This window comes from Salvelinus fontinalis, chromosome 35 (assembly GCF_029448725.1).
Source record: "Salvelinus fontinalis isolate EN_2023a chromosome 35, ASM2944872v1, whole genome shotgun sequence".
NCBI lineage: Eukaryota > Metazoa > Chordata > Actinopteri > Salmoniformes > Salmonidae > Salvelinus > Salvelinus fontinalis.
The window spans coordinates 39678326-39693124 of NC_074699.1; the positions used below are offsets into that span (position 1 = coordinate 39678326).

The 14799-nt window shown below is 45.6% G+C and overlaps 1 protein-coding gene across 1 annotated transcript in view; it reads left to right on the top strand.

Annotated features, from left to right (window-relative positions):
- LOC129834846 (gamma-crystallin N-B-like) overlaps positions 1 to 14497 on the top strand; it is a 14589-nt gene extending 92 nt beyond the window's left edge. The window contains exons 2-6 of the mRNA XM_055900170.1: positions 1396 to 1444; positions 8404 to 8525; positions 9370 to 9505; positions 9786 to 9925; positions 13941 to 14497. Coding sequence (XP_055756145.1) covers positions 1396 to 1444; positions 8404 to 8525; positions 9370 to 9505; positions 9786 to 9925; positions 13941 to 14076 — 583 coding nt within the window. The 3' untranslated portion in view covers positions 14077 to 14497. The remainder of the gene's footprint in view (positions 1 to 1395; positions 1445 to 8403; positions 8526 to 9369; positions 9506 to 9785; positions 9926 to 13940) is intronic.
- The last annotated feature ends 302 nt before the right edge of the window (positions 14498 to 14799 follow it).

The following is a 14799-nucleotide window of genomic DNA, read 5'->3' on the forward strand; positions in this document are numbered from 1 at the left end:
TTCAGAGTGCTGTGATCAGGGCCAGGTGTGCTGCCCGTCCCGTTTAGGTGAGGTGTTAGATAGGGGAAGAGTGGTGGTGAGAGGGGGGGGTATTCTACAGCAGTGATTCTGTGATTCCCTGACCCCCCCTCTGCACCCCACCCCCCCCCCCCCCCCCCACCCACCCAACAGGCCCGTCTGTGTGTCCGTCCGTATGTCTGTAACTGATCTTTTGACTAATCAGATCAGCTCTTTGACCAATAATCGGGCTAAAGATCAGAATTGTGCTGCCTGTGTAAACACAGCCATAGTTCCTCTCTGTCCTCTAGTTTGTGTTGCACACCTTCTCTCTGACTCTGTTACACGTGACCATACAAATAGATACAGAGAATCCTGTAGGATTATAGGATCACTATCAGAGTTGGGGTCAATTCCATTTAAATTCCAGACAATTCATGAAAATTGGAATTGGAATTAGGTTTACTTTCTGAACTGACTGGAATTGAAATTAAATGGACTCCAACCCTTATCTCTATGCACATGACACCAAAAGTCACCCAAATCATATAAATTTGAATGATGGCTAGCCTGATTCCTGTTAAATCATCTAATTTTGAATGATGGCTAGCCTGATTCCTGTTAAATCATCTCATTTTGAATGATGGCTAGCCGGATTCCTGTTAAATCATCTCATTTTGAATGATGGCTAGCCGGATTCCTGTTAAATCATCTCATTTTGAATGATGGCTAGCCGGATTCCTGTTAAATCATCTCATTTTGAATGATGGCTAGCCTGTGATGGCTAGCCTGTGATGGCTAGCCTGATTCCTGTTTATAGGGAAAGGATTGAAACACAATTGTAGTTTGTCATAATGGCCTGATTTTAATGGCACCCTATTCCCTATGTAGTGCCCCATACAGCCCATATAGGTCTGGTCAAAAGTAGTGCGCTACATAGGGAATAGGGTGCCATTTGGTACTCGCAGTAAATTACATTAGACATTATTACTGAACAAAAAGTACAAAGTTCACAGATAACCATTCCGTCTTTAAAGTATAACCACAGGCTCTATAGATATGAAATAAATGTATTGTCACAGTTACATGCTGTCCCTTATCTGAATTTGGCAGCAAGATTATTGATGTGTGTGTGTGTGTGTGCGTGCGTGCGTGCGTGCGTGCGTGCGTGCGTGCGTACGTACGTACGTGTGTGTGTATGCGTGTGTGTTTACAATAATGCAGCGTGTGTGTGTGATCTATGTTTAGCATATGAATGTGTCCAGGGTCTGTGACCCTTCTAGTAGCTCCTGTCAGCTGTGTACATCTGAGTGAGATAGCTGGCAAAGGTGCTGTGGACAAAGGTCATGTCTGAAGTTCATGTGTTTAATTAGAGATCCCTCCATCCTATCTCCGCAGCAAGCTGGGGTCTGTGCTCCAACGTGCCTTCTACGGGTCCAGTGGGAGGGTAGGTACAAACACGTGATGCCCTCGTCCGACACACAAGATAACGTAGCTGACTTTTTAAATCAGAGCAAAACCGTTTACATATTTCAATAAGTTAGATATTTCATAGAGATGTACCATGTACCACGTCAGTAAGTTAGTTATTTCATAGAGATGTACCATGTCAATAAGTTAGTTATTTCATAGAGATGTACCATGTACCATGTCAATAAGTTAGTTATTTCATAGAGATGTACCATGTCAATAAGTTAGTTATTTCATAGAGATGTACCACGTCAGTAAGTTAGTTATTTCATAGAGATGTACCATGTACCACGTCAATAAGTTAGTTATTTCATAGAGATGTACCATGTACCAAATCAATAAGTTAGTTATTTCATAGAGATGTACCATGTCAATAAGTTAGTTATTTCATAGAGATGTACCATGTCAATAAGTTAGTTATTTCATAGAGATGTACCATGTACCACATCAATAAGTTAGTTATTTCATAGAGATGTACCATGTCAATAAGTTAGTTATTTCATAGAGATGTACCATGTACCACGTCAATAAGTTAGTTATTTCATTTACATTTACATTTAAGTCATTTAGCAGACGCTCTTATCCAGAGCGACTTACAAATTGGTGCATTCACCTTATGACATCCAGTGGAACAGCCACTTTACAATAGTGCATCAGATCTTTTAAGGGAGGGGGGGGGGGGGGGGGGGGCAGAAGGATTGCTTTATCCTAGGTATTCCTTGAAGAGGTGGGGTTTCAGGTGTCTCCGGAAGGTGGTGATTGACTCCGCTGTCCTGGCGTCGTGAGGGAGTTTGTTCCACCATTGGGGGGCCAGAGCAGCGAACAGTTTTGACTGGGCTGAGCGGGAACTGTACTTCCTCAGTGGTAGGGAGGCGAGCAGGCCAGAGGTGGATGAACGCAGTGCCCTTGTTTGGGTGTAGGGCCTGATCAGAGCCTGAAGGTACTGAGGTGCCGTTCCCCTCACAGCTCCGTAGGCAAGCACCATGGTCTTGTAGCGGATGCGAGCTTCAACTGGAAGCCAGTGGAGAGAGCGGAGGAGCGGGGTGACGTGAGAGAACTTGGGAAGGTTGAACACCAGACGGGCTGCGGCGTTCTGGATGAGTTGTAGGGGTTTAATGGCACAGGCAGGGAGCCCAGCCAGCAGCGAGTTGCAGTAATCCAGACGGGAGATGACAAGTGCCTGGATTAGGACCTGCGCCGCTTCCTGTGTGAGGCAGGGTCGTACTCTGCGGATGTTGTAGAGCATGAACCTACAGGAACGGGCCACCGCCTTGATGTTGGTGGAGAACGACAGGGTGTTGTCCAGGATCACGCCAAGGTTCTTAGCGCTCTGGGAGGAGGACACAATGGAGTTGTCAACCGTGATGGCGAGATCATGGAACGGACAGTCCTTCCCCGGGAGGAAGAGCAGCTCCGTCTTGCCGAGGTTCAGCTTGAGGTGGTGATCCGTCATCCACACTGATATGTCTGCCAGACATGCAGAGATGCGATTCGCCACCTGGTCATCAGAAGGGGGAAAGGAGAAGATTAATTGTGTGTCGTCTGCATAGCAATGATAGGAGAGACCATGTGAGGTTATGACAGAGCCAAGTGACTTGGTGTATAGCGAGAATAGGAGAGGGCCTAGAACAGAGCCCTGGGGGACACCAGTGGTGAGAGCGCGTGGTGAGGAGACAGATTCTCGCCACGCCACCTGGTAGGAGCGACCTGTCAGGTAGGACGCAATCCAAGCGTGGGCCGTGCCGGAGATGCCCAACTCGGAGAGGGTGGAGAGGAGGATCTGATGGTTCACAGTATCGAAGGCAGCCGATAGGTCTAGAAGGATGAGAGCAGAGGAGAGAGAGTTAGCTTTAGCAGTGCGGAGCGCCTCCGTGATACAGAGAAGAGCAGTCTCAGTTGAGTGACTAGTCTTGAAACCTGACTGATTTGGATCAAGAAGGTCATTCTGAGAGAGATAGCAGGAGAGCTGGCCAAGGACGGCACGTTCAAGAGTTTTGGAGAGAAAAGAAAGAAGGGATACTGGTCTGTAGTTGTTGACATCGGAGGGATCGAGTGTAGGTTTTTTCAGAAGGGGTGCAACTCTCGCTCTCTTGAAGACGGAAGGGACGTAGCCAGCGGTCAAGGATGAGTTGATGAGCGAGGTGAGGTAAGGTAGAAGGTCTCCGGAAATGGTCTGGAGAAGAGAGGAGGGGATAGGGTCAAGCGGGCAGGTTGTTGGGCGGCCGGCCGTCACAAGACGCGAGATTTCATCTGGAGAGAGAGGGGAGAAAGAGGTCAAAGCACAGGGTTGGGCAGTGTGAGCAGAACCAGCGGTGTCGTTTGACTTAGCGAACGAGGATCGGATGTCGTCGACCTTCTTTTCAAAATGGTTGACGAAGTCGTCTGCAGAGAGGGAGGAGGGGGGGGGGAGGGGGAGGAGGATTCAGGAGGGAGGAGAAGGTGGCAAAGAGCTTCCTAGGGTTAGAGGCAGATGCTTGGAATTTAGAGTGGTAGAAAGTGGCTTTAGCAGCAGAGACAGAAGAGGAAAATGTAGAGAGGAGGGAGTGAAAGGATGCCAGGTCCGCAGGGAGGCGAGTTTTCCTCCATTTCCGCTCGGCTGCCCGGAGCCCTGTTCTGTGAGCTCGCAATGAGTCGTCGAGCCACGGAGCGGGAGGGGAGGACCGAGCCGGCCTGGAGGATAGGGGACATAGAGAGTCAAAGGATGCAGAAAGGGAGGAGAGGAGGGTTGAGGAGGCAGAATCAGGAGATAGGTTGGAGAAGGTTTGGGCAGAGGGAAGAGATGATAGGATGGAAGAGGAGAGAGTAGCGGGGGAGAGAGAGCGGAGGTTGGGACGGCGCGATACCATCCGAGTAGGGGCAGTGTGGGAAGTGTTGGATGAGAGCGAGAGGGAGAAGGATACAAGGTAGTGGTCGGAGACTTGGAGGGGAGTTGCAATGAGGTTAGTGGAAGAACAGCATCTAGTAAAGATGAGGTCAAGCGTATTGCCTGCCTTGTGAGTAGGGGGGGAAGGTGAGAGGGTGAGGTCAAAAGAGGAGAGGAGTGGAAAGAAGGAGGCAGAGAGGAATGAGTCAAAGGTAGACATGGGGAGGTTAAAGTCACCCAGAACTGTGAGAGGTGAGCCGTCCTCAGGAAAGGAGCTTATCAAGGCATCAAGCTCATTGATGAACTCTCCAAGGGAACCTGGAGGGCGATAAATGATAAGGATGTTAAGCTTGAAAGGGCTGGTAACTGTGACAGCATGGAATTCAAAGGAGGCGATAGACAGATGGGTAAGGGGAGAAAGAGAGAATGACCACTTGGGAGAGATGAGGATCCCGGTGCCACCACCCCGCTGACCAGAAGGTCTCGGGGTGTGCGAGAACACGTGGGCAGACGAAGAGAGAGCAGTAGGAGTAGCAGTGTTATCTGTGGTGAGCCATGTTTCCGTCAGTGCCAGGAAGTCGAGGGACTGGAGGGACGCATAGGCTGAGATGAGCTCTGCCTTGTTGGCCGCAGATCGGCAGTTCCAGAGGCTACCGGAGACCTGGAACTCCACGTGGGTCGTGCGGGCTGGGACCACCAGGTTAGGGTGGGCGCGGCCACGCGGTGCGAAGCGTTTGTATGGTCTGTGCAGAGAGGAGAGAACAGGGATAGACAGACACATGGTTGACAGGCTACAGAAGAGGCTACGCTAATGCAAAGGAGATTAGAATGACAAGTGGGCTACACGTCTCGAATGTTCAGAAAGTTAAGCTTACGTTGCAAAAAATAAGAATAAAATACAAGATCTTATTGACTAAAATGATATAATACTGCTGGCTGGTGAAGTAGCCTGGCTAGCAGTGGCTACGTTGTTGAAAGTGAAGCTGGCTAGGTAACCTCGACAATTTCACTAAATTTCTCTAAACTACACAATTATCATGGATACAAGGACAGGAAAGACAACTAGCTAACACTACGCTAATCAAGTCGTTCCTATTGTAATGTAAGTTTCTACAGTGCTGCTATTCGGTAGAAGTTGGCTAGCTAGCAGTGTTGGCTAGGTAGGAGGACGGCAGCGCGGGAGGCGAAAAATAGCTGGCTAGCTAACCGATAATTACTCAAAGCTACACAATTATCTTAGATAGAAAGATAGCAAAGAAAACTATGTAGCTAGCTAACACTACACAAGTCAAGTCGTTCCGTTGTAATGTAATCGTTTCTACAGTGCTGCTAATCGGTGGCTAGCTGGCTAGCTAGCAGGGTTGACTACGTTACGTTAGGGCGAGAATACCTGGCTAGCGAACCTCAGCGAACCTTGATAACTACACAATTATCACCGATACAAAGACGGCTATGTAGCCAGCTAAGTAGCTAGCTAAGATCGAACAAATACAAATCAAAGATAGCAAGGACAACTGTGTAGTCAGCCAACACTACACTGATCAAGTCGTTCCGTTGTAATGCACTCGTTTCTACAATGCTGCTATTCGGTGGCAAGCTGGCTAGCTAGCAGTGTTTGGCTACGTTGCGTTATGTTAGGGCGAAAATAGCTGGCTGGCGAACCTCAATAACTACACAATTATGTTTGATGCAAAGACGGCTATGTAGCTAGCTAAGATCAAACAAATCAAACCGTTGTACTGTAGTGAAAATGAAAATCAGACCGTTGTACTATAATGAAAGTTTATACTACTATTCGGTAGACGGTGGACGTTTGCTAGCTACTGGGCAGATAGCAGTGTGGACTACGATAGACGACGGAATACGATAATTACGCAATTATCTTTTATACACAGACGGCTAAGTAGCTAGCTAAGAAGAAATTGCTAAGGTTAGACAAATTAAACCGTTGTACTATAATGAAATGTAATGAAAATGAAATGAAAATTTATACTACCTGCAGAGCGAATGCAAATGCGACCGCTCGCTCCAAACCGGATGTCACTTTCATAGAGATTTCATAGAGATGTACCATGTACCACGTCAGTAAGTTAGTTATTTCATAGAGATGTACCATGTACCACGTCAGTAAGTTAGTTATTTCATAGAGATGTACCATGTCAATAAGTTAGTTAATTCATAGAGATGTACCATGTCAATAAGTTAGTTATTTCATAGAGATGTACCATGTACCATGTCAATAAGTTAGTTATTTCATAGAGATGTACCATGTACCACGTCAATAAGTTAGTTATTTCATAGAGATGTACCACGTCAATAAGTTAGTTATTTCATAGAGATGTACCATGTACCATGTCAATAAGTTAGTTATTTCATAGAGATGTACCATGTACCACGTCAATAAGTTAGATATTTCATAGAGAAAGCCCATGTACCACGTCAATAAGTTAGTTATTTCATAGAGATGTACCATGTACCATGTCAATAAGTTAGTTATTTCATAGAGATGTACCATGTACCACGTCAATAATTTAGATATTTCATAGAGAAAGCCCATGTACCACGTCAATAAGTTAGTTATTTCATAGAGATGTACCATGTCAGTAAGTTAGTTATTTCATAGAGATGTACCATGTACCACGTCAATAAGTTAGTTATTTCATAGAGATGTACCATGTCAATAAGTTAGTTATTTCATAGAGATGTACCACGTCAGTAAGTTAGTTATTTCATAGAGATGTACCATGTACCACGTCAATAAGTTAGTTATTTCATAGAGATGTACCACGTCAGTAAGTTAGTTATTTCATAGAGATGTACCACATCAATAAGTTAGTTATTTCATAGAGATGTACCATGTACCACGTCAGTAAGTTAGTTATTTCATAGAGATGTACCATGTACCACGTCAATAAATTAGTTATTTCATAGAGATGTACCACGTCAATAAGTTAGTTATTTCATAGAGATGTACCATGTCAATAAGTTAGTTATTTCATAGAGATGTACCATGTCAGTAAGTTAGTTATTTCATAGAGATGTACCACATCAATAAGTTAGTTATTTCATAGAGATGTACCATGTACCACGTCAGTAAGTTAGTTATTTCATAGAGATGTACCATGTACCATGTCAATAAGTTAATTATTTCATAGATATGTACCATGTACCATGTCAATAAGTTAGTTATTTCATAGAGATGTACCACGTCAGTAAGTTAGTTATTTCATAGAGATGTACCATGTCAATAAGTTAGTTATTTCATAGAGATGTACCATGTCAATAAGTTAGTTATTTCATAGAGATGTACCATGTCAATAAGTTAGTTATTTCATAGAGATGTACCATGTCAATAAGTTAGTTATTTCATAGAGATGTACCATGTACCACGTCAATAAGTTAGTTATTTCATAGAGATGTACCATGTACCACGTCAATAAATTAGTTATTTCATAGAGATGTACCACGTCAATAAGTTAGTTATTTCATAGAGATGTACCATGTCAGTAAGTTAGTTATTTCATAGAGATGTACCACGTCAATAAGTTAGTTATTTCATAGAGATGTACCATGTACCACATCAATAAGTTAGTTATTTCATAGAGATGTACCACGTCAGTAAGTTAGTTATTTCATAGAGATGTACCATGTCAATAAGTTAGTTATTTCATAGAGATGTACCATGTCAATAAGTTAGTTATTTCATAGAGATGTACCATGTCAATAAGTTAGTTATTTCATAGAGATGTACCATGTCAATAAGTTAGTTATTTCATAGAGATGTACCATGTACCACGTCAATAAGTTAGTTATTTCATAGAGATGTACCATGTACCACGTCAATAAATTAGTTATTTCATAGAGATGTACCACGTCAATAAGTTAGTTATTTCATAGAGATGTACCATGTCAGTAAGTTAGTTATTTCATAGAGATGTACCACATCAATAAGTTAGTTATTTCATAGAGATGTACCATGTACCACGTCAATAAGTTAGAGAGAGCTGTTAATATTTACTTAGTGGTCGTTGTTGATGATGATGCTATTTTGTGTGTTGTTATTGTGTTGTCAGGTGACCCTTTTCGAACAGCGTAATTTTGCCGGCAGACGTCTGGACCTGAGTGCCGACTGCCAGAAACTAAGCGACAAGAACTTCCCAGAGAGATGCAACTCTGTGCAGGTGGAGAATGGAGCGTAAGTGGGTTAGAGTTAGGGCTCTGTGGAGATGGAGCGTAAGGGCTCTGTGGAGATGGGGGGTAAGGGCTCTGTGGAGATGGAGGGTTAGGACTCTGTGGAGATGGAGGGTTAGTGGGTTAGGGCTCTGTGGAGATGGAGGGTAAGTGGGTTAGGGTTAGGGCTCTGTGGAGATGGAGGGTAAGTGGGTTAGGGTTAGGGCTCTGTGGAGATGGAGGGTAAGTGGGTTAGGGTTAGGGCTCTGTGGAGATGGAGGGTTAGGGTTAGGGCTCTGTGGAGATGGAGGGTAAGTGGGTTAGGGCTCTGTGGAGATGGAGGGTAAGTGGGTTAGGGTTAGGGCTCTGTGGAGATGGAGGGTAAGTGGGTTAGGGCTCTGTGGAGATGGAGGGTAAGTGGGTTAGGGCTCTGTGGAGATGGAGCGTTGGGGCTCTGTGGAGATGGAGCGTTGGGGCTCTGTGGAGATGGATCATAAGTGGAGTGGAGCCACCTAGTGACATTAATATGTCACTGCAAAATGACACGCGTTCTGTATAGAAAACTCTGGATTATATCACCTTAACAGAAATACATGTTCACTTCAAAAATACCAAAATAATTCAGAACAAAAGAGAATATAATCAAATAGAATATAGTTTATTCTTCTCCGAGCAGGAAATGATTTTCAGTATCATTGCAGTAATTCAGAACTGGCCAATCCTGTTCTTTCACAATTACGTTCCTAATGTGTTTATCCCAAGACATATAGATGTATCGTGTCCCCAGCTTTCCCCTCCACCACACTGTTGTTCTCTGCAGTCACTGTTCCACTGTTCAGAGGTTGTGTCTGTGTGTGTGTGTGGTTCAGATGGGTGGGCTACGAGCAGGAGAACTTCAGAGGGCGTCAGTACCTGTGGGACATGGCAGAGAAGGGAGAGTACAACTGCTACGACAAGTGGTGTGCCCAGGTGGACCATGTCTCCTCGGTGCGCTCAGTCAAACAGGTGAGACGGAGAGGACCCACAGAGAGGCATGCAGACAGACAGACAGACACAGACACAGACACAGACACACACACACACACACACACACACACACACACACACACACACACACACACACACACACACACACACACAGGGGAAATACTCACAAACTAAAATGACTAGCTGATAGTTTCTGTTATTGGCCAACCTGGTACAATTATCCCCTGAGGACGACCCACACAGACTGGGACAAACACACACACACACACACACACTAACCCTCTATCATCTCTCCCAGGACTCGTCTCCTGCCCGAGCCCATCTGTTTGAGAGGGCTGGGTTCTCTGGTAAGAGGACAGAACTACAGGATGACATACCCAACATGATGACTCGCTACAGTCTCAACAGGGCTGCCTCTATCCGTGTCCTGGGAGGAGCGTAAGTAGTCCTCTATAATATACAGTCTGAACAGGGCTGCCTCTATCCGTGTCCTGGGAGGAGCGTAAGTAGTCCTCTATAATATACAGTCTGAACAGAGCTGCCTCTATCCGTGTCCTGGGAGGAGCGTAAGTAGTCCTCTATAATATACAGTCTGAACAGAGCTGCCTCTATCCGTGTCCTGGGAGGAGCGTAAGTAGTCCTCTATAATATACAGTCTGAACAGAGCTGCCTCTATCCATGTCCTGGGAGGAGCGTAAGTAGTCCTCTATAATATACAGTCTGAACAGAGCTGCCTCTATCCGTGTCCTGGGAGGAGCGTAAGTAGTCCTCTATAATATACAGTCTGAACAGGGCTGCCTCTATCCGTGTCCTGGGAGGAGCGTAAGTAGTCCTCTATAATATACAGTCTGAACAGAGCTGCCTCTATCCGTGTCCTGGGAGGAGCGTAAGTAGTCCTCTATAATATACAGTCTGAACAGGGCTGCCTCTATCCGTGTCCTGGGAGGAGCGTAAGTAGTCCTCTATAATATACAGTCTGAACAGAGCTGCCTCTATCCGTGTCCTGGGAGGAGCGTAAGTAGTCCTCTATAATATACAGTCTGAACAGGGCTGCCTCTATCCGTGTCCTGGGAGGAGCGTAAGTAGTCCTCTATAATATACAGTCTGAACAGAGCTGCCTCTATCCGTGTCCTGGGAGGAGCGTAAGTAGTCCTATATAATATACAGTCTGAACAGGGCTGCCTCTATCCGTGTCCTGGGAGGAGCGTAAGTAGTCCTCTATAATATACAGTCTGAACAGGGCTGCCTCTATCCGTGTCCTGGGAGGAGCGTAAGTAGTCCTCTATAATATACAGTCTGAACAGAGCTGCCTCTATCCGTGTCCTGGGAGGAGCGTAAGTAGTCCTATATAATATACAGTCTGAACAGGGCTGCCTCTATCCGTGTCCTGGGAGGAGCGTAAGTAGTCCTCTATAATATACAGTCTGAACAGGGCTGCCTCTATCCGTGTCCTGGGAGGAGCGTAAGTAGTCCTCTATAATATACAGTCTGAACAGAGCTGCCTCTATCCGTGTCCTGGGAGGAGCGTAAGTAGTCCTCTATAATATACAGTCTGAACAGGGCTGCCTCTATCCGTGTCCTGGGAGGAGCGTAAGTAGTCCTCTATAATATACAGTCTGAACAGGGCTGCCTCTATCCGTGTCCTGGGAGGAGCGTAAGTAGTCCTCTATAATATACAGTCTGAACAGGGCTGCCTCTATCCGTGTCCTGGGAGGAGCGTAAGTAGTCCTCTATAATATACAGTCTGAACAGAGCTGCCTCTATCCGTGTCCTGGGAGGAGCGTAAGTAGTCCTCTATAATATACAGTCTGAACAGAGCTGCCTCTATCCGTGTCCTGGGAGGAGCGTAAGTAGTCCTCTATAATATACAGTCTGAACAGGGCTGCCTCTATCCGTGTCCTGGGAGGAGCGTAAGTAGTCCTATATAATATACAGTCTCAACAGGGCTGCCTCTATCCGTGTCCTGGGAGGAGCGTAAGTAGTCCTCTATAATATACAGTCTGAACAGGGCTGCCTCTATCCGTGTCCTGGGAGGAGCGTAAGTAGTCCTCTATAATATACAGTCTGAACAGGGCTGCCTCTATCCTCCTAGACCTACCAGGTCCAGATACCCAGGTTAGAGGCAAATGGCACCCTATTCCCTATTAGTAGTGCTGCATTTTCCCTGGTGGGGGGAGCGTTGGGACACGTCCTCTACATAGGGGGTTGAGTAGTGCTGCGATTTCCCTGGTGGGAGGAGCGTTGGGACACGTCCTCTACATAGGGGGTTGACCCCGAGGAGAGGTCAGCAAGGGTTCTCTTTGTTTCACTTAGTAACATTTTCAGTTGAAACATTTGAAAGAACATTCCAGAATGTTATGGTGAAACTGTAAATATATATTTTTTAGCGGCAATATTTAAACCGCATCTGACTTTTCTGTTCTTCCTCCACGTGTAGAAACCTCACATGACCACAGAACTATTTGTAGGGTCAGTTTAGACGCCAAACAGACGTGTTCGCCGCACGCTACCTTGTCTGACTGTTCGTCAGGGTTAGCTAACGTTCGATACTGATACAAAACAAATGGGATGTTTTAGCTAACGTTAGCTAACATTCGCAAACTATTTCCATTTGTTGAATCCACCTCTGGTCTGTAGTGAAGGCCCTTGCCTTTTGTTTCACTGATACCTCCCAGGTCCTAATATCCATACACATTATCCACTCATAAAAAGTTTTCCTTGTTTGAAAAACATCCTAGCTTACATCCAAAATTCCAAACAGAATGATTACAGCTCTTTAAACCCCTAAATAGAATGATTACAGCTCTTTAAACCTCCAAACAGAATGATTACAGCTCTTTAAACCTCCAAACATAATGATTACAGCTCTTTAAACCTCCAAACAGAATGATTACAGCTCTTTAAACCTCCAAACAGAATGATTACAGCTCTTTAAACCACTAAACAGAATGATTACAGCTCTTTAAACCTCCAAACAGAATGATTACAGCTCTTTAAACCTCCAAACAGAATGATTACAGCTCTTTAAACCACTAAACTTATTTCCTAGGCTCTATGTGATGTTTCTAAATACACTGCTCAAAAAAATAAAGAGAACACTTAAACAACACAATGTAACTCCAAGTCAATCACACTTCTGTGAAATCAAACTGTCCACTTAGGAAGCAACACTGATTGACAATAAATTTCACATGCTGTTGTGCAAATGGAATAGACAAAAGGTGGAAATTATAGGCAATTAGCAAGACACCCCCAATAAAGGAGTGGTTCTGCAGGTGGTGATCACAGACCACTTCTCAGTTCCTATGCTTCCTGGCTGATGTTTTGGTCACTTTTGAATGCTGGCGGTGCTCTCACTCTAGTGGTAGCATGAGACGGAGTCTACAACCCACACAAGTGGCTCAGGTAGTGCAGCTCATCCAGGATGGCACATCAATGCGAGCTGTGGCAAGAAGGTTTGCTGTGTCTGTCAGCGTAGTGTCCAGAGCATGGAAGCGCTACCAGGAGACAGGCCAGTACATCAGGAGACGTGGAGGAGGCCGTAGGAGGGCAACAACCCAGCAGCAGGACCGCTACCTCCGCCTTTGTGCAAGGAGGAGCACTGCCAGAGCCCTGCAAAAGGACCTCCAGCAGGCCACAAATGTGCATTCCTATGGGATAATCCAGTTGGCCTGGCCCAGTAGAATCAATGGGATAATCCAGTTGACCTGGCCCAGTAGAATAAATGGGATAATCCAGTTGGCCTGGCCCAGTAGAATCAATGGGATAATCCAGTTGACCTGGCCCAGTAAAATCAATGGGATAATCCAGTTGACCTGGCCCAGTAGAATCAATGGGATAATCCAGTTGACCTGGCCCAGTAGAATCAATGGGATAATCCAGTCGACCTGGCCCAGTAGAATCAATGGGATAATCCAGTTGACCTGGCCCAGTAGAATCAATGGGATAATCCAGTTGACCTTGCCCAGTAGAATCAATGGGATAATCCAGTTGACCTGGCCCAGTAGAATCAATGGGATAATCCAGTTGACCTGGCCCAGTAAAATCAATGGGATAATCCAGTTGACCTTGCCCAGTAGAATCAATGGGATAATCCAGTTGACCTGGCCCAGTAAAATCAATGGGATAATCCCAAAATTGTCACCTACAAGCTCTAGTTGAAGGAACCAATGTAATATGTCTCTAATCACACCGTTTCTTTTTCTGTCCCTTCCTTCCTGCCTGTCTGTCTGCCTGCCTCCCTTCCTGTCTGCCTGCCTGCCTCCCTTCCTGTCTGTCTGTCTGCCTCCCTTCCTGTCTGTCTGCCTGCCTCCCTCCCTGTCTGCCTGCTTGCCTGCCTCCCTTCCTGTCTGTCTGTCTGTCTGCCTCCCTTCCTGTCTGTCTGCCTCCCTTCCTGTCTGCCTGCCTGCCTCCCTTCCTGTCTGCCTGCCTGTCTGCCTGCCTGTCTCTTCAGCTGGGTGGTGTACCAGGAGCCTAACTACAGAGGTCCCCACTATGTCTTGGAGAAACGTGACTACAACAACACCTCTGACTGGGGCTCCCAGAGCAGCACTGTGGGCTCCATGCGACGGGTCCGCTTCAATAACTAACCAACTGACTACAGAGGTGCGCAGCGGTCTAAGGCACTGCATCTCAGTGCTAGAGGCGTCACTACAGAACTGGTTCGATTCCAGGATGTATCACAACCGGATGTGATTTGGAGTCCCATAGGGCGGCGCACAATTGGCCCAGCGTCGTCCGGGTTAGGGCTTGGCCGGGGTAGGCCGTCATTGTAAATAAGCATTTGTTCTTAACTGACTTGCCTAGTTAAATAAAGGTAAAAACTATTAATAAGAAAACACTCTGTAAGCCCCCTAACCTCGTAAACCCCCCCTGCCCTAATCCCCCTAACCAACAGGAGGACTCCCCACCAGCACCCCTTCCACCTGACACACACACTCTGTCAGCTTAATACACACATTATGCAAAACTACCAGAAACCTATTTTAATAATAAACAGTAAAAAGACAATTGCTCATGTTGTGTGTTGTTTTGTTTTCAGGGTTGTGATGATGATGTAATTGGTGAATTCATTGTGGTATATTTTCTCACAGGTTGATAGAAAACCCTGCTACTAATATCACATACAGTATGCAGAGCAGATACTACTAATAACACATACAGTATGTAGAGCAGATACTACTACTAACACATACAGTATGCAGAGCAGATACTACTACTAACACATACAGTATGCAGAGCAGATACTACTAATAACACATACAGTATGTAGAGCAGATACTACTAATAACACATACAGTATGCAGAGCAGA